This window comes from Somniosus microcephalus, chromosome 10 (assembly GCF_052327205.1).
Source record: "Somniosus microcephalus isolate GS21.2 chromosome 10, FLI_Smic_1.0, whole genome shotgun sequence".
NCBI lineage: Eukaryota > Metazoa > Chordata > Chondrichthyes > Squaliformes > Somniosidae > Somniosus > Somniosus microcephalus.
Window position 1 is genome coordinate 204,681,573 of NC_140996.1, and position 18,487 is coordinate 204,700,059.

The window sequence follows — 18,487 nt, forward strand, 5'->3', positions numbered from 1 at the left end:
TCGTATATAACAATCATGATATTGTGCAATCCATTGCTGCAGATCTGTAGGTCGATGTGATAGCCAGATAGAGCATATAATTTATTAGAGCCAATGGCTGGCTCAGTTGCTACAGGATGATTGCATGCCTAAACCAATTCAAATTAAACACTGACCTATCAGATGACAATTTACAATGCCTGCGTGACTTTTTGAGCTGACCGGATACACAGACTGAACTCAAGTAACATCACACCATTTCCTAACAGTACATAAACCGTAGAGATTTCCTTACTGTTCTCCACTGTGGCTCCGGGACTGCTGTGCAGATCCAGCTTTGTAGTCATCTCAGCACTGAACAGCAAGCACTATGCAGTCCCTACTTGCTCAGCAACAAAAGAGTTTCCTTATTGCCACTATGAGCAAATATTCTTCTGCAGTGAAGAATATGGAGCAGACAGTCATGCTTCCCAGCCTCCTTCAAGACATCCCGTTGGAGGACCACGATGAAGCTAAAGATTCCACAGCCAGTTCCCAGAACTTGTATGAATGCTATATCTTGTTGAAATCCATCAAAAACACCGTGGAATGTGGCCTGCTGCCCTTTGAAGATTTCAAACAGAGATTCAACAGTGCCTACGACTTGGGAAATGAAAATGAAGATGAGGCAAATTTAGAGAAACTTTTCTATGTCCACGTGGAGGGGCTCTACACTGTGTTGAATACACTGACCAACAAAGCCAACACACTGACCAGTAGGTACAAGGACAGGATAGGACTTTCTCTGTAGCTTCATTGCACAGACAAGATAATCACTCAACTGATGATGAGCAACCTGAAATGAAGAAGCTGAGGAGAAAGCACAGTAACTGTTCTGCTTAGCTAATAAGCACGTGAAAGCAAAAACTAAAACCCTGCGAAAACACCTGCAGAATGTGTTTGAGTAATGATCAAGAAGGCACCACGGTGTTTGTATTCATGAAAGTACAAGAAGTTTTTTTGAGAAGAAACTTGAACTTAGTCACTTTTCCCGGCCAAAAGGCAGAAACATTAAATGTGCGGTGCTGTATGTAATTGTGAATTTTCAAATCTGCTGATGAAACATTTCTTCTGCAAGAAACATTTTGGAACATTATATTGTGACCAGTATGTACTATTCAACTGTTACAAACTTGAATAATTTTCCTACTTGTTCTTGATTAGCATAATGTGAACTACTTCCATAATTTCTCATTTATGGCACAAATAAAATAGTACAGATTATTTAAAATATGTTTTTTTTTAATGATCTTCTCTTGCATGTCTTTATATTCAACATTTTAGTACTGGTGTCAGGTTTCTGGATTTTTTGACCATTTTACCACAGAAAGGAGTGGGGAAAAAGAGTTAACTTTAATTCTGTGTTTTTAAAAGCAATGGGTCGCCTCATTGTCAGCCATTGTTCAGTGTGTAGCACTCTCGCCTCTGAGTCAGTAGGTTGTGGGTTCAGGTCCCAACTCCAAGGACTCGAGCATAAAGTTCTAGGCTGACTCTCCAGTGCAGTGCTGCACTGTCGAAAGAGCCGTCTTTTGGATGAGACATTAAACCGAGACCCCGTCTGCCCTCTCAAGTGGTCCTTAAAGATCCCATGACACTATTTCGAAGAAGAGCAGGGGAGCTCTCCCCAGTGTCCAGGCCAATATTTATCCCTCAGCCAACACCACAAAAAACTGATTTGAGACATCTTGAGGTTGTGAATTACGCTTATACAAATGCAAGTCCTTCCTTCTTTCTCATGACATTAAAAAAGAGGCACCTGATTGAAAGATGGTTCATATGCTAATGCATTGAGCAATGAGTTGCTTCTCCCAGAGGTTAAACAATAAGCTATTCATTAGCTTTCCTGGGTATCTGTGAGAGGGACAGGCTTTTCGACACAGAGGGAGGGCTTTTTAAGAGCAGAACTGACACCCAGGAAGGCAATCAGGCTTTCTTGAGACAGCAAAAAGAAAGATATTGCATTTATATGGCACCTTCCAGGATATCCTAAAGTCTTTTACAGTCAATTAATTACTTTTGTTGAGAGATAATTATTGGCTGGGAGAGAAGGTTGCAGAAGTCAGAGGACTACAGGGACACGGCTTCTGCCCTGGGCTGTAGGACTTGATGCAGGGGGATTATCCTTTTTAAGTTAAGTAACATGATTCACCCTTTGTGGGGGGGCATTGCACATTTTTTATTTTGTATCATTATGCGAATACCAGTTGTACTATTTGAACTAAGCAACTCTGATCATGCCTATTACTCGGTTTCATCTTACTGTGGGATAAAGCAGCTTATGAGTTGAACCAAACCTCTCCTCGTCTAGTATTAACAGTTCTCCTTCAGAGAGATTGGAGAAATAAATGTGCAAAAGGCACAAGTATCCAAATGAGATCACAAGGGGATGCTATTGTTATGTAGGCGAGTTATGCTATTGTACAAGTAGATATAGGGCTATGTGAGTATGTGAGTCAACTAACATAACAGCAAGACAGTCGGACTTCTTACCGGGGGGGGGGGGTGCGGGGGAATGATGCCACTGAACACTCAAAAGGTATCTACGGCACACCTGAATTTGCAACAACTGCATCTTCGTAAAGGTAGACTGAGCTGGGAAAAATACCTTTTCCTTCCCTGGTTGTAATACAATACAATACACTAAGCATTTCAAAATTAACAAATGCACCATTCTCAGTGATAGTTTAGCATAATAATCACTGTTGATGAAATAAGTGGATGAATATATAAATAATATGTAGAGAAATACTGTGAGATGGCATCGTCCAGAGGTGGGGCACTCAGGAGAGACTGAAGCAGCTCAGAGGAAGTTATTAAAGAAAGAAAGATTTGCATTTATACAGCGCCTTTCACAACCTCAAGACGTTGCAAAGGCTTTACAGCCAATGATAGTACTTTTGAAGTAAATGCAGCAAAAATACTCAGCCGGTCAGGCAGCATCCGAGAGAAACAGAGCATTTTTGAAGTGTAGTCACTATTGTAATGTAGGAAACGCGACAGCCAATTTGCGTACACAGCAAGGTCCCACCAAAATTAAAGGGATGTTATCCAATGTTTCCTCTAAGCTGCGCGCGTGCGTGGCCTCGCAGTAATCTGCAAGGTCTTGCACAGGCTGCTCACAAGCTTTTACACTGGAAATACCACGCATGCGCAGAAATTTAAAGGGACTGTGCATTGAAAGAAACAGGCCGCGCAGAACATAGTGCAGCCTCCAGGGAACATTGGTGTTATCCCTTCCATAGCTGTTAGACAAGTTTCCCCCTCTTGTTTATAAAGACCCACATAATAACTTAATCTCAATGGAAAATATCATCCCAATACTTGTAGGTGATGGCATTGTGGAAAAACAGCATCCAGATACTCTGGGTAGCTTCCTTACATAAACAACAGACATGGCTTCTTTCTGGGCAGCGAATGTGAAGAGGTTGCATGATAAATTTAACAGTTAAATTTGGATAAAATAGCATTAAAAAAAACTCACCAGTACACTATTTGGCCAGCTCGCTTTCATCATGTTCCTCCAGGGGAAGATCTTGGGAGGAAGTTGGGCAACAGCACCGTCTGCTCCGTGTTATTAACCACAAAGAGAAACCCGCTGGTTGCGCCCCAAGTGAGCTCTTCCGCCGCTGAAAGACCAAGGATTGCATGGTGCTTGCAGCAGTGGTTTAGTTTTCTATGCAACTGGCTCAAAAAAAATGACTTGTGGTACTGACGAACAGTTAACATTTACATACACTTACAAAAACTGATGCAATCTGTGTGAGGGGCAAGACAGAGCCCAAGTAGCCAACTTGAGGGCCACAACCAGCAGGTTTGTCTTTGCAGTTAATAGCATGGGGAAAAAAATACCTTGCTCCAAAGCCTGGGCTGCTCTTGTGCAGTGCTGGCAAAATACATAGAAGATGCACCAGCAAAGAACAATTACGTTTCATGACAGATTATTCTGTTCATTGCTTTTAATCACTTAAAAAAAAGTCAGCAAAAGTCTTGGTTACTAGTGCCACCTTCAAGTACCCTACTTATCCCAACAACAAGAAACATTTGTGTTGCCAATGAAAAAAAATTCAGCAGCCAAGTGATCCGATTTTCCTGGAACTAAGAGCCTAGAATGGTGTGGGGTGCACACTTAACAGTACAATAAACATGAGTCACTGATATATTTTGCAGTTCTACTTCACTAAAAATTGCCCACTCTTCACTAGATGCAATATCAAGCAGAGCAGCAGGAATCTGAGAAAGGAGTGCGACAACTGTTGAGCAATTGGACCATCTCGAACATAAAATCATTTCCAAACATTCGAATCAAAGATCAGCATTAAATTCATATTGCACAGAAAACAGATTGGATCCTTACGTCACCTTTCACTATCTCTATTTCAGTTCACAATTTGGGTGAAATGCACAGGAATAAAGTTGATGAAGCTCAGTACGTTACAGGGTATGGGGTTCCTTACTTACTTGATGTTTAAAAATCTCCTTTTCTGTAGTTTTACAGGTGCCCAGTTTCTTTTCACCCAATTTTTAATTGCAAGTCATGACCCACCAGTGACAAAAATTGGGCATTTTATCCCCTAGCCTATGGGGTTTCTCTTTCTATCGTCTTTCACTGTAAAGGTTCTTTGAAAGAAAGATATCATCCTCAAAATGGCTTCTGCAACTGCACGCTGGAATTTGGCTTTGTTGATTTGGCACTGCATGAAAGAAGCAAGTCAAGTTAACACTGCTCATTACTAACAGCCTTAATGAAAATCCAAGTGTTAGAATTCCATTAAAAGAATAGCAGGCTATTAAAGCACAACATAATCTGATCAGGGGAACCCAAGACATAAGTGGCTACTGGTATTTTATCTACCGGTTATGAAACTTGCTCTTCATTATTTGTCTTGCAGGTTGTCTTCTCAAAGGCAACAATGTATTTAAAAAATAACAGAAAACGCTGGAAAAACTCAGGTGGGCAGGCAGCATCCGTGGAATGTATTTCAAAAGATTTGATGGGCATAAAAGCTCTGATATTTTTGATTTAGCCACAAAAGATGTCATGGTAAAATGTGGCTCCTATGCAATTCTGACAAAGGCTGCTCCCCTAAGTGTTTGCCTATCTTTTGTTTGAAAGATAGCCATTCAAAGGAACTGAACTAACTAATCTGTCTGTTTAACCTTACATGAACTAGTTCAAAGCTGCTGTGTTAATTGAGTTAACTTCAACACCTGGCTGTTAATGCTCATTTCTGTGAACGTCTGCATTTGTGAATAAACCCATGTGGTAAACTTAGAAAATAGGAGCAGGAGTAGGCTATTCGGCCCCTCGAGTCTGTTCTGCCAGTTAATGAGATCATGGCTGATCATCCAAATTCAGTACCCTGTCCCTGCTTTCTCTCCATATCCCTTGATCCCGTTAGCCTTAAGAAATATATCTAACTCCTTCTTGAATATATTTAATGAATTAGTCTCAACTGCCTTCTGTGGTAGAGAATTCCACAGGTTCACCACTCTCTGGGTGAAGAAATTCCTCCTCATCTCAGTCCTAAATGGCTTATCCCTTATCCTTAGACTGTGACCCCTGGTTCTGGACTCCCCCGCCATCGGGAACATCCTTCCTGCATCTAGTCTGTCTAGTCCTGTTAGAATTTTATAAGTTTCAAAGGGATCCCCTCTCATTCTTCTAAACTCTAGCAAATACAAGCACAATCGACCCAATCTCTCCTAATATGTCATTCCTGCCATCCCAGGTATCAGTCTGATGAATCTTCGCTGCACTCCCGCCATGGGAAGAACATCCTTCCTCAGATAAGACGACCAAAACTGCACACAATACTCAAGGTGGTCTCACTAAGGCCCTGTACAACTGCAGCAAGACATCCTTGCTCCTGTACTCGAATCCTCTCGCTATGAAGGCCAACATACCATTTGCCTTCTTAACCGCCTGCTGCACCTGCATGCTTACCTTCAGCGACTGGTGCACAAGGATACCCAGGTCTCGTTGCACTTCCCCTTCTCCCAATCTATTGCCGCTCAGATAATAATCTGCCTTCCTGTTTTTGCCACCAAAGTGGATAACCTCGCATTTATCCACATTATACTGCATCTGCCCAATCAACCAACCTGTCCAAATCATACTGGAGTTTCTCTGCATCCTCCTCACAGCACACACATCCACCCAGCTTTGTGTCATCTGCAAACTTGGAGATATTACATCTAGTTCCCTCATCTAGATCATTTATATTGTGAATAACTGGGGTCCTAGCACCGATCCCTGCAGTACCCCATTAGTCACTGCCTGCCACTCGGAAAAAGAGCCGTTTATTCCAACTCTTTGCTTCCTGTCTGCCAACCAGTTCTCTATCCAAGTCAGTACCTTACCCCCAATCCCACGTGCTTTAACTTTGCATGCTAATCTCTTATGCGGGACCTTATCAAAAACCTTCTGAATATCCAAATACACCACATCCACTGGTTCTCCTTTATCTATTTTACCAGTTACATCCTCAAAAAATTCCAGTAGATTAACCAAGCATGATTTACCTTTCGTAAATCCATGTTGACTTTGTCCAATCCTGTCACTGTTTTCCAAGTGCTCTGCTATTACATTTTTTATAATGGACTCTAGCATTTTCCCCACTACCGATGTCAGGCTTACCGGTCTATAATTCCCAGTTTTCTCTCTACCACCTTTTTTAAATAGTGGGGTTACATTAGCTACCCTCCAACCCACGGGTACTGTTCCAGAGTCTGTAGAATTTTGGAAGATGACCAGCAATGCATCTACTATTTCTAGGGCCACTTCCTTAAGTACCCTAGAATGTAGATTATCAGGCCCTGGGGATTTATCAGCCTTCAATCCCATCAATTTCCCTAACACCATTTCCCTACAAATACTGATTTCATTCAGTTCCTCCCTCTCATTAGACACTATGTTCCCTGACATCTCTGGGAGGTTATTTGTGTCCTCCTTTGTGAAGACAGAACCAAAGTATGTATTTAAATGGTAAGCCATTTCTTTGTTCCCCATTATAAATTCCCCTGATTCTGACTGCAAGGGACCTACGCTTGACTTCACCAATCTTTTTCTCTTCACATATCTATAGAAGCTTTTACAGTCAGTTTTTATGTTCCCTGAAAGCTTACTCTCATAATCTAATTCCCCCCTCTTAATTAATCCCTTTGTCCTCCTTTGCTGAATCCTAAACTGCTCCCAATCCTCAGGTTTGCTGCTTTTTCTGGCCATTTTATATGTTCTCTCCTTGGATCTTATGCTATCCCTAATTTCCCTTGTTAGCCACGGTTGAGTCACCTTTTTTGTTTTATTTTTATGCCAAACGGGGATGAACAAATTCTTTAGTTCATCCATGCGATCTTTAAATGTTTGCCATTGCCTATCCACCGTCAACCCTTTAAGTAACGTTCCCCAATCGATCCTAGCCAACTCGCGACTGATACCATCGTAGTTTCCTTTATTTAAATTCAGGACCCTAGTCTCTGAGTCAACTACTTCACTCTCCATCTTAATGAAGAATTTTATCATATTATGATCACTCTTCCCTAAGGGGCCTCGCACAACAAGATTGCTAATTAATCCTTTCTCATTACATAATACCCAGTCTAAGATGGCCTGATCTCTAGTTGGTTCCTCGACATATTGGTCCAGGAAACCATCCTGTATACGCTCTAGGAATTCCTCCTCCACAGTATTGTTACTAATTTGGTTAGCCCAATCTATATGTAGATTAAAGTCACCCATGGTAACTGCTGTGCCCTTATTGCACCAGTCTCTAATTTCCCATTTGATGCCATCCCCAATCTCAGCATTACTGTTTGGGGGTCTGTATACAATTCCCACTAACGTTTTCGGCCCCTTGGTATTTCTCAGCTCTACCCATACAGATGCCACATCATCAGAGCTAATATCCTTCCTTACTATTGTGTTAATCACCTCTTTAACCAGCAATGCTACCCCACGTGCTTTTCCTTTTTGCCTGTCTTTCCTGAATATTGAATACCCCTGGATGTTGAATTCCCAGCCTTGGTTACCCTGGAGCCATGTCTCCATAATCCCAATTATATCATATATCCGTTTACATCTATTTACGCAGCTAATTCATCCACCTTATTACGAATGCTCCTCGCATTAAAACACAAAGCCTTCAGGCTTGTTTTTTTTAAACACTTAGACCTTTTAGAATTATTTACTGTGGCCATGTTTGATTTACACCCTTGATTTCTCTGACTGCCACTTTTGCTTTCCTCCTTCCTGTCTTTTGCTTCTATCCTTGCTTCCCTTTCCTCTGTCTCCCTGCACAGGTTCCCAACCCAGTGCCAGTGGTAGTATAGCTTTCTAAGAACGTATCTGGCACCACTGATTTTAATCATCTTGTGAGTACGGTATAGTGGTTATGGTACTGGACTAGATACCCGAGAAAGAAGCTGTGGGTTCAAATCCCAGCACGGCAGGTTATGAAATTAAATTCAATAAATCTGGCAATTTGTGGGCTGGCATCAGAAAAAAAAGACAATGAAAGCTGCCAGACTGTGTGTCATAAAAACCCAACTGCTTGCCACCCCTACCCGATCTAGCCTACACATAATCCAGTCCCACACTGTGATCGGCTCTGAATGCTCTCTGAAGTGAATGCAACAATGCCCACATGCTGAAAATATTTTTTAATCTTCTGAAGTACATGCATTGTGGAATCCTACCTGTAAATATCGATATAGCAGGGCCAGTTTTCTAAATGCACATCCCAGTGCGAAGTCACGCTGCTGAGAGAGCACAATTAGCAAAGTGCAAACCCACTTACTTTCCAACAATTTTCAGGGACCTGGCCGTAACTTTCCATTACACACCTCTGGTGGGCAAGGCTCTGCATTGAAAGTGCATATTCAGAAAATCAACGCTGGCAAACACATCTACTGTTCACCCATGGTATGCTACACTAGATTACTTTGCAAAGTTTTGCTTCAATCCATATGAGGCATGGGCATCTGCAATGAATACAAGATAAGATATTAAGAAAAGCAAGAATCATAGAAATTCTATTTGATGTTCACTGCTGCACTACCAAGGTGGACCCGTGCTTGGTGTCCCTTCTGTAGCCAGCTGCTAAGAGGTACCAATTATAGGTTCCTGTCTAATTTTCACTCTCCCTATAGGACAATGCCACAGCTTTTGCACAGCACCATCCCATTCAACTGAGCTCAGATTGAAAACTGAGCAGTGGGGAATAAAATTCATCCTACGCCATACTTATTGATCCTTAGTGCTCTAAAACACAGTGCCATTAGACAATAGTAACATATAGGAATTTTATTTTTCTATAAAAACACAGCATTTAATCTTTCTTATAGAAACATAGAAGATAGGAGCAGGAGTAGGCCATTCGGCCCCTCGAGCCTGTTCTGCCATTTAATGAGATCATGGCTGATCATCCAAATTCAGTGCCCTGTCCCTGCTTTCTCTCCATATCCCTTTAGCGTTAAGAAATATATGCAACTCCTTCTTGAATATATTTAATGAATTGGCCTCCACTGCCTTCTGTGGTAGAGAATTCCACAGGTTCACCACTCTCTGGGAGAAGAAATTCCTCCTCATCTCTGTCCTAAATGGCTTACCCCTTATCCTTAGACTGTGACCCCTGGTTCTGGACTCCCCCGCCATCGGGAACATCCTTCCTGCATCTAGTCTGTCTAGTCCTGTTAGAATTTTATAAGTTTCAATTAGATCCCCGCTCATTCTTCTGAACTCCAGCGAATGTAAGCCCAATCGACCCAATCTCTCCTCATACGTTATAAAATATTAAACAGTTCTAATTGTAAATTAATAAATATTGCAGAAAAGCCCTTTTGTGCTGCTTGTTACTTATTTGGCCAGAGGATTCTCCACATAACTGAAGTTGGCATTTCACCCAGAAACGGACGTTATCATTTAAAAAATGCAATAGATTGTTTGAGTTTCTAGAATTACAGTATTTCATTCCAGCCAATTTTCCCTCAAAGGTTATTTAACCTGCATTGCAATAATCTATTTACTGTCTGTCTCAAATGTCTGCATCAATCTGAGGGCAGAGACCAATGACCATCTGCTTAATTTGAGAAAACTGGTCAGATCTTTAAAACATGTTGCACTTTGCGCCAAATTGCATTTTAACATCGGGATTAAATAAAAACAGCATAAATAATTATTTCATATAATTTATTACAAAGCAATTTACAATGAGGAAGACCATGAGCACACATTATCATATTTTTATACATCAGCTGCTAGACAGTTGTGAGAGTTATAACGATTACCCAACATGGTCTACTAAGAATTACTGATGCGTAGTTTAGCGAATTGGATGAAAATCCTCCAGAATCTCAGCAAATGTCTTTTTTTCTGGAAAAGAAACATGAATGAGAAAAATAAATCATGCTTAAAAATTAAAAGAACCAATAATTTCCAGAGTGCTATGATCTAATAGCAGACCCAAAATACAAGTCGTAGTTCTTGGGACTAGATGTCTCAGTGGGAGTTAACACACTAGCCTGGAAATTGCTGTTGCTGAATTAGCAAATTAATGCTTAATACATTTGCATGACATTCCCCTGCCTACTATTTAACAGAGACATTAACCTCTAACGCTTTAGCCTGTGTTTAGCCTAAGTTAAACAGGCTAACTCCTCAGTTAGAAGAGCAGGCAAGGGAATGTCATACAAAAGCACTTGGCATTTGTGCACCAATACAACCAACAGTAATTTCTAGGTAGCGCTCCTTCCGCCGCTGGACACAGTCCAAATCCATCCTAGACTGATGGGAGTGAAGGTTTTCTTTCTCTACTGGCTATAAAAGTCCTAAGTGAAACAAATATTCAACTGTCCTAATCTAGATTCTGAAACTGGCACTCTCACTCAGGCCACAAGCCTAAGATTTTTAAAAATGGCATTGATGTAGCAGAGGGTAATCTTCTGAGGTTGGGGTTATGACACATTGGGATGTACTTTCCACACAGCACCGTTCCTGTACGAATGATTAAAACAATCATACATTGCATTTTGTGCTTTCTCTTAAAGCGCAGATGTCAACAATTTAAAAAAAAGCACACAGAGGAATTTATTATGAACAGATTCTGGTTCATACAGGGCACTCATTGCAGATAGTAAAAATAGCCCCACCAGTGCATTAAACACATACTGCCTACTGTACCTACTGTAGGTGAATTAATAGCACAGAAAGAAATGAATAGGTTTGATCTAATAGCCATTACGGAGACAAGGTTGCAAAGTGACCAAGGTTGGGAACTAAATATTCCAGGATATTTAACTTTTAGAAGTAGGCAAAATGGAAAAGGAGGAGGGGCAGCCCTGATAATAAAGGATAGGATAAAGACAGTAGAGAGAAAAGATCTTAGCTCCGAAAATCAAGAAGTAGAATCAGTTTGGGTGGAGCGAAGAAACAGCAAGGGGCGGAAAACAGTGGTGGGAGTTGTTTATAGGCCCCCAAACAGTAGTTGTAATGTAGGGCAGAGTATAAATCAGGAAATTAGAGGCGCACGTAACAAGGGTAATACAGTAATCATGGGGGACTTTAATCTACATATAGATTGGGCAAACCAAATTTGCATTAAGTGTGGAAAATGAGTTCATGGAATGTTTACAAGATAGTTTTCTCGATCAGTATGTTGAGGAACCAACTAGGGAACATGCCATTTTAGATCTAGTATTGTGCAATGAGAAAGGGTTAATTAATAACCTTGTAGTAAAGGGGCCTTTAGGGAAGAGTGGCCATAATATGATAGAATTTTATATTGAGTTTGAAAGTGACTTAGTTAAGTCCGAAACTAGAGTCTTAAATCTAAATAAAGCAAACTACGTAGGTATTAGGGGCGAGTTGGCGAAGATAGATTGGGAAACTACATTAAAAAGTATGACTATAGACAAGCAATGGTTAGCATTTAAAGAATTAATACATAATTTACAACAAATATACATTCCTTTAAGGCACAAAAATCCCACAGGAAAAGTGATCCAACCATGGCTAACAAGAGAAGTTAAAGATAGTATTAGATCAAAGGAAGAGGCTTATAATGTTGCCAGAAAGAGCAGTAAGCCTGAGGATTGGGAGGATTTTAGAATTCAACAAAGGAGGACCAAGAAATTGGTATGGAAAGAGGAAAAAAAAGAGTAAATTAGCAAGAGACATAAAAACAGATTGTAAACATTTCTATAGGTATGTAAATAGGAAGAGAAGAGTGAAATTAAACGTGGGCCCATTAGAGGCAGAGACAGGAGAAATTATAATGGGCACTAAGGAAATGGCAGAGACATTAAACAAATACTTTGTATCTGTCTTCACAGTAGAAGACACAAAAAACATTCTGGAAATAATGGTGAACCAAGGGTCTAGAGAGAATGAGGAACTTAAAGAAATCAGTATAAGTAAAGACATAGTACTAGAGAAATTAATGGGACCAAGTGGCGACAGATCCCCTGGACCTGACTACCTGCATCCTAGGGTTTCCAAAAGAGGTAGCTGCAGAGATAGTGGATGCACTGGTATTAATCTCTCAGAATTCCCTAGATTCTAGAACAGTCCCCAAGGGTTGGAATGTAGCAAACATAACCCCGCTATTTAAGAAAGGAGGAAGAGAAAAAAAACGGGGAATTATAAGCCAGTTAGCCTGACATCAGTAGTAGGCAAAATACTAGAATCTATTATCAGGGACGTGGTAACAGGGCACTTAGAAAATCATAATATGATTAGGCAGAGTCAACATGGTTTTATGAAAGGGAAATTGTGTTTGACAAATCTGTTAGCGTTTTTTGAAGATGTAACTAGTAGGATGGATAAGGGGAAACCAGTGGATGTAGTGTATTTGGATTTCCAAAAAGCATTCGATAAGGTGCCACACAAGAGGTTATTGCACAAAATTCGGACTCATGGTATTGGGGGTAATATATTAGCATGGATTGAGGATTGGTTAATGGACAGAAAACAGGACTTTTTCAGGTTGGCAGGCTGTAACTAGCAGGGTACAAGGATCAGTGCTTGGGCCTCAGCTATTTACAATCTATATTAATGACTTAAATGAAGGGACTGAGTGTAATGTATCCAAGTTTGCTGATGATACACAGTTAGGTGGGAAAGTAAGCTGTGAGAAGGAAACAAAGAGGCTGCAGAGAGATATAGACAGGTTGACTGAGTGGGCAAGAATATGACGAATGCAATACAATGTGGGGGAGTGTGAAGTTATCTACTTTGGTAGGAAAAACAAAAAAAGCAGAATATTTTTTGAATGGTGAGAGACTGGGAAATGTTTGCATTCAGAGGGACCTGGGTGTCCTTGTACATGAATCACAGAAAGCTAAAGGGAGTAGAGTATAAGAGTAAAGAAGTCTTACTACAATTATACAGGGCATTGGCGAGGCCACACCTGGAGTACTGTGTACAGTTCTGGTCTTGTTACCCAAGGAAAGACATACTTGCCTTAGAGGGAGTGCAGCGAAGGTTCACTAGACTGGTTCCTGGGATGAGGGGATTGCCCTATGAGGAGAGGTTGAGTAGACTAGGCCTATATTCCCTAGAGTTTAGAAGAATGAGAGGTGATCTAATTGAAACATAAAATTCTTAAGGGGCTTGACAGGGTTAATGCTGAGAAAATGTTTACCCTGGCTGGGGAATCTAGAACACGGGGGTCACAGTCTCAGAATAAGGGGTCGGCTATTTAGGACTGAGATGAGGAGAAATTGCTTCACTCAGAGGGTTGTAAATCTTTGGAATTCTCTACCCCAAAGAGCTGTGAATGCTCAGTTGTTGAGTATATTCAAGACAGAGGTCGATAAATTTTTGGGAACGAAGGGAATTAAGGGATACGGGGATAGTGCGGGAAGGTGGAGTTGAGGTAGAAGATCAGCCATGATCTTGTTGAATGCAGGCTCGAAGGGCCACATGGCCTACTCCTGCTCCAATTTCTTATGTACCAGCTATTCTTCTGAAGTCTCTAGTGCCGAGTACCAAATTAATGGGTAATTCTGTTCATGTAGAACTGAACTGAAACAAGGTAAAGGCCCTTTTCGTAGCAAGTTTCATCCACACAGACTGAAATATATCTGAAATCGAGGAGTCAGAGGAAAGGAAGGTATGAAAACCCATTGTGACATCCCCAGATTTAGGCCGGGAATTTGTTGCAACAGCGGTATCGGCAACGATAAGCAAGAACGTTGTTCGGCCCATCTTCCAGCACTGATCCAAAGCCAAGATTTGCCGGAAAAAATCATCATACGCCACAGCAATGATGGCGACGATCCAACGAGCTCTGAAGCAGCGCTCTCTCGCAGGAGGCGTCATTTACACGATTATATTTGCGAGACATGTCCAGAAGATATTGAAAGTTGCGTCCACAATGCTTCACTTGTGAATTTCAAAGTTTTCACGGGGCAGGAGAATCAATGAATGCTTCAGCATATTCTGATAAATACATTTCACTTTGAAATGTCATTAATGGGTCTGCTGAACAGATGAGAAATGCTGGGTGGCACTTTAATGAAAAACGATCAGCTTCCCATGTATATTCGCAATAATCACCTCCCTAGATATTGGAGTAATTTGCTGTTTGTAACATTTTATTACTTTCGTTTCATGGCATATATTTTTAAACAATATCACAAAGCAAATTCTGTTTTTAATCTCCGACCTTTAAATTTTATGCCCAGAACATACGCTTGCAGTTAGTTGAGCCGTCTATTGAACAGTTTAATCAAAGCCACAACATCGATGAAAGATGCGCCCTAGGCAATACTGGCGGCAACACCAGTGCCTTCCTGCAACAGTGTTCCCACAAGCAGTGTTGCGCCATTAGTATGGCATGAATTTCCAGGAAATTCCAGGTCCAAGTTTTTCTTTTCTTAAGGTAATATTGCAGGCTTTTCTTTTTATATAACTCCAGAACTCTACTGAGATGCGATTTCTGATATAAATTTAAGTAGTACCATTAACGTTAGTTTGAGAGTAGCTGAGCCCTTCAGACCAGGAAGGTACCAGATTCAATCCCCAGTCTACGTTGAGTTAGCCGATTTCAGCCAGGGCAGCAGCAGGGACACTACAAATGGCCTCATGTCCCCTGGGTTTAGAAGGGAAGATTCAGCTAGAATTCCTAATCAAGTGCCAAGGGAGGTTTTCTCTACAGTCAATAGTTGTTCTGTTGTTGATTATTATCCAGCGACCCCTACTGGCAATGTGCATTGCTCAACATCGGATGAGGACAGATCAAGCTCGTCCGTAATGCAGTTGATTAATCTGGCAGCTCTTGCTGCCTAGGCTCTGTATTGCTTCATTATAAAACTTTCTCGTGTGTGACTGCAGAATGCTTTCCAAGAGCTAGTTCAACACCTATCTAAAAAGTAAACATCCATTTACAGTCTATATATTTTCTGCTTCTTTAGTTTGTACTCAATGAATTACATACCTTTTTCAGGAAAGTCATCTGGGTGACGCTGAACATATTCCATCATCTCATGGTCTACTTTGGCAGTCCTGTAATTTTCCAGCTTGGTGAGATAATAGCCAACAAACCATCCAACACTTACAAAAAGAAGCTGCCGGTGCACGCCTGCAAGAAAAGTGAGTTTTTTTTACTTTTATGGAACAAGATGACAAAATATGACCTAAAGCAAGAAAATAAACACCACCTTTTTTCCACAGGCATTCCTATTACAATGACAAAGGATTCTTTGGTACTGGTCTGCCTAATACACCAATTCATGTAAAAGGTGGGTATGATACGAACACACCATGTGTGCGTCCTTTCATCTGTGAACCCAAACTTGTCACGCTGAGGTTTCATTGACTTTTAACCAAGCTTCACAAGTAATAGCCTCTTTAAACCTGGTCATTCACAATATGCTGGTCCAACTGACTGTCCATTTAACCATGCACCTGTAAACTCCCAATTATTCTCCTCAGACTTCAACAAAAAGTGATGACTATTTCCTACATTCCAACAGTGGCTACACTTCAAAAGTGCTTCATTGGCCATAAAGCACTTTGGGAAGTCCTGACGTTGTGAAAAGCGCTACATAAATGCAAGTCTTTCTTTCTTTATGATATCCAGCATCCCCTTGAACTCCTTTTGCAGAACTTCAGTACTTCGCAATGAAATTTACTGCCATGTTTTTGCTCGGCCTTCTGGGGTTCACCATTCATCTGTGGGGGGGGTGGGGGGGGGGGAATGGCATCTGAGGACTGCAAATCAGTTCCAAAGGCCACATTTTCAGCTAATGGATGCTGAAGTTTGACATGGTTGCATCATAATTGCAACCAAGTCAACCTTTGACATTATTTTCTGGCATCAAAGAGGATCATTACCAAAGAGTTACCTTTAATTACAACACAAGCAGTCCCATCGTATATAACAATCATGATATTGTGCAATCCATTGCTGCAGATCTGTAGGTCGATGTGATAGCCAGATAGAGCATATAATTTATTAGAGCCAATGGCTGGCTCAGTTGCTACAGGATGATTGCATGCCTAAACCAATTCAAATTAAACACTGACCTATCAGATGACAATTTACAATGCCTGCGTGACTTTTTGAGCTGACCGGATACACAGACTGAACTCAAGTAACATCACACCATTTCCTAACAGTACATAAACCGTAGAGATTTCCTTACTGTTCTCCACTGTGGCTCCGGGACTGCTGTGCAGATCCAGCTTTGTAGTCATCTCAGCACTGAACAGCAAGCACTATGCAGTCCCTACTTGCTCAGCAACAAAAGAGTTTCCTTATTGCCACTATGAGCAAATATTCTTCTGCAGTGAAGAATATGGAGCAGACAGTCATGCTTCCCAGCCTCCTTCAAGACATCCCGTTGGAGGACCACGATGAAGCTAAAGATTCCACAGCCAGTTCCCAGAACTTGTATGAATGCTATATCTTGTTGAAATCCATCAAAAACACCGTGGAATGTGGCCTGCTGCCCTTTGAAGATTTCAAACAGAGATTCAACAGTGCCTACGACTTGGGAAATGAAAATGAAGATGAGGCAAATTTAGAGAAACTTTTCTATGTCCACGTGGAGGGGCTCTACACTGTGTTGAATACACTGACCAACAAAGCCAACACACTGACCAGTAGGTACAAGGACAGGATAGGACTTTCTCTGTAGCTTCATTGCACAGACAAGATAATCACTCAACTGATGATGAGCAACCTGAAATGAAGAAGCTGAGGAGAAAGCACAGTAACTGTTCTGCTTAGCTAATAAGCACGTGAAAGCAAAAACTAAAACCCTGCGAAAACACCTGCAGAATGTGTTTGAGTAATGATCAAGAAGGCACCACGGTGTTTGTATTCATGAAAGTACAAGAAGTTTTTTTGAGAAGAAACTTGAACTTAGTCACTTTTCCCGGCCAAAAGGCAGAAACATTAAATGTGCGGTGCTGTATGTAATTGTGAATTTTCAAATCTGCTGATGAAACATTTCTTCTGCAAGAAACATTTTGGAACATTATATTGTGACCAGTATGTACTATTCAACTGTTACAAACTTGAATAATTTTCCTACTTGTTCTTGATTAGCATAATGTGAACTACTTCCATAATTTCTCATTTATGGCACAAATAAAATAGTACAGATTATTTAAAATATGTTTTTTTTTAATGATCTTCTCTTGCATGTCTTTATATTCAACATTTTAGTACTGGTGTCAGGTTTCTGGATTTTTTGACCATTTTACCACAGAAAGGAGTGGGGAAAAAGAGTTAACTTTAATTCTGTGTTTTTAAAAGCAATGGGTCGCCTCATTGTCAGCCGTTGTTCAGTGTGTAGCACTCTCGCCTCTGAGTCAGTAGGTTGTGGGTTCAGGTCCCAACTCCAAGGACTCGAGCATAAAGTTCTAGGCTGACTCTCCAGTGCAGTGCTGCACTGTCGAAAGAGCCGTCTTTTGGATGAGACATTAAACCGAGACCCCGTCTGCCCTCTCAAGTGGTCCTTAAAGATCCCATGACACTATTTCGAAGAAGAGCAGGGGAGCTCTCCCCAGTGTCCAGGCCAATATTTATCCCTCAGCCAACACCACAAAAAACTGATTTGAGACATCTTGAGGTTGTGAATTACGCTTATACAAATGCAAGTCCTTCCTTCTTTCTCATGACATTAAAAAAGAGGCACCTGATTGAAAGATGGTTCATATGCTAATGCATTGAGCAATGAGTTGCTTCTCCCAGAGGTTAAACAATAAGCTATTCATTAGCTTTCCTGGGTATCTGTGAGAGGGACAGGCTTTTCGACACAGAGGGAGGGCTTTTTAAGAGCAGAACTGACACCCAGGAAGGCAATCAGGCTTTCTTGAGACAGCAAAAAGAAAGATATTGCATTTATATGGCACCTTCCAGGATATCCTAAAGTCTTTTACAGTCAATTAATTACTTTTGTTGAGAGATAATTATTGGCTGGGAGAGAAGGTTGCAGAAGTCAGAGGACTACAGGGACACGG

General features: G+C 41.0%; 2 protein-coding genes across 2 annotated transcripts; both read left to right on the forward strand.

Annotated features, from left to right (window-relative positions):
- The first annotated feature begins 238 nt into the window (after positions 1-238).
- On the forward strand, positions 239-1,249 carry LOC147112024 (mid1-interacting protein 1-B-like). The gene has a single exon (XM_085999480.1). The coding sequence runs from the start codon at positions 350-352 to the stop codon at positions 767-769; it is 420 nt and encodes a 139-aa protein (XP_085855606.1). The 5' UTR covers positions 239-349; the 3' UTR covers positions 770-1,249.
- Positions 1,250-16,626: 15,377 nt separating this feature from the next.
- LOC147112025 (mid1-interacting protein 1-B-like) lies at positions 16,627-17,637 on the forward strand. Its single transcript, XM_085999482.1, has one exon. It carries the CDS (start codon positions 16,738-16,740, stop codon positions 17,155-17,157), a length of 420 nt encoding a protein of 139 aa, XP_085855608.1. The 5' UTR covers positions 16,627-16,737; the 3' UTR covers positions 17,158-17,637.
- Positions 17,638-18,487: the final 850 nt, after the last annotated feature.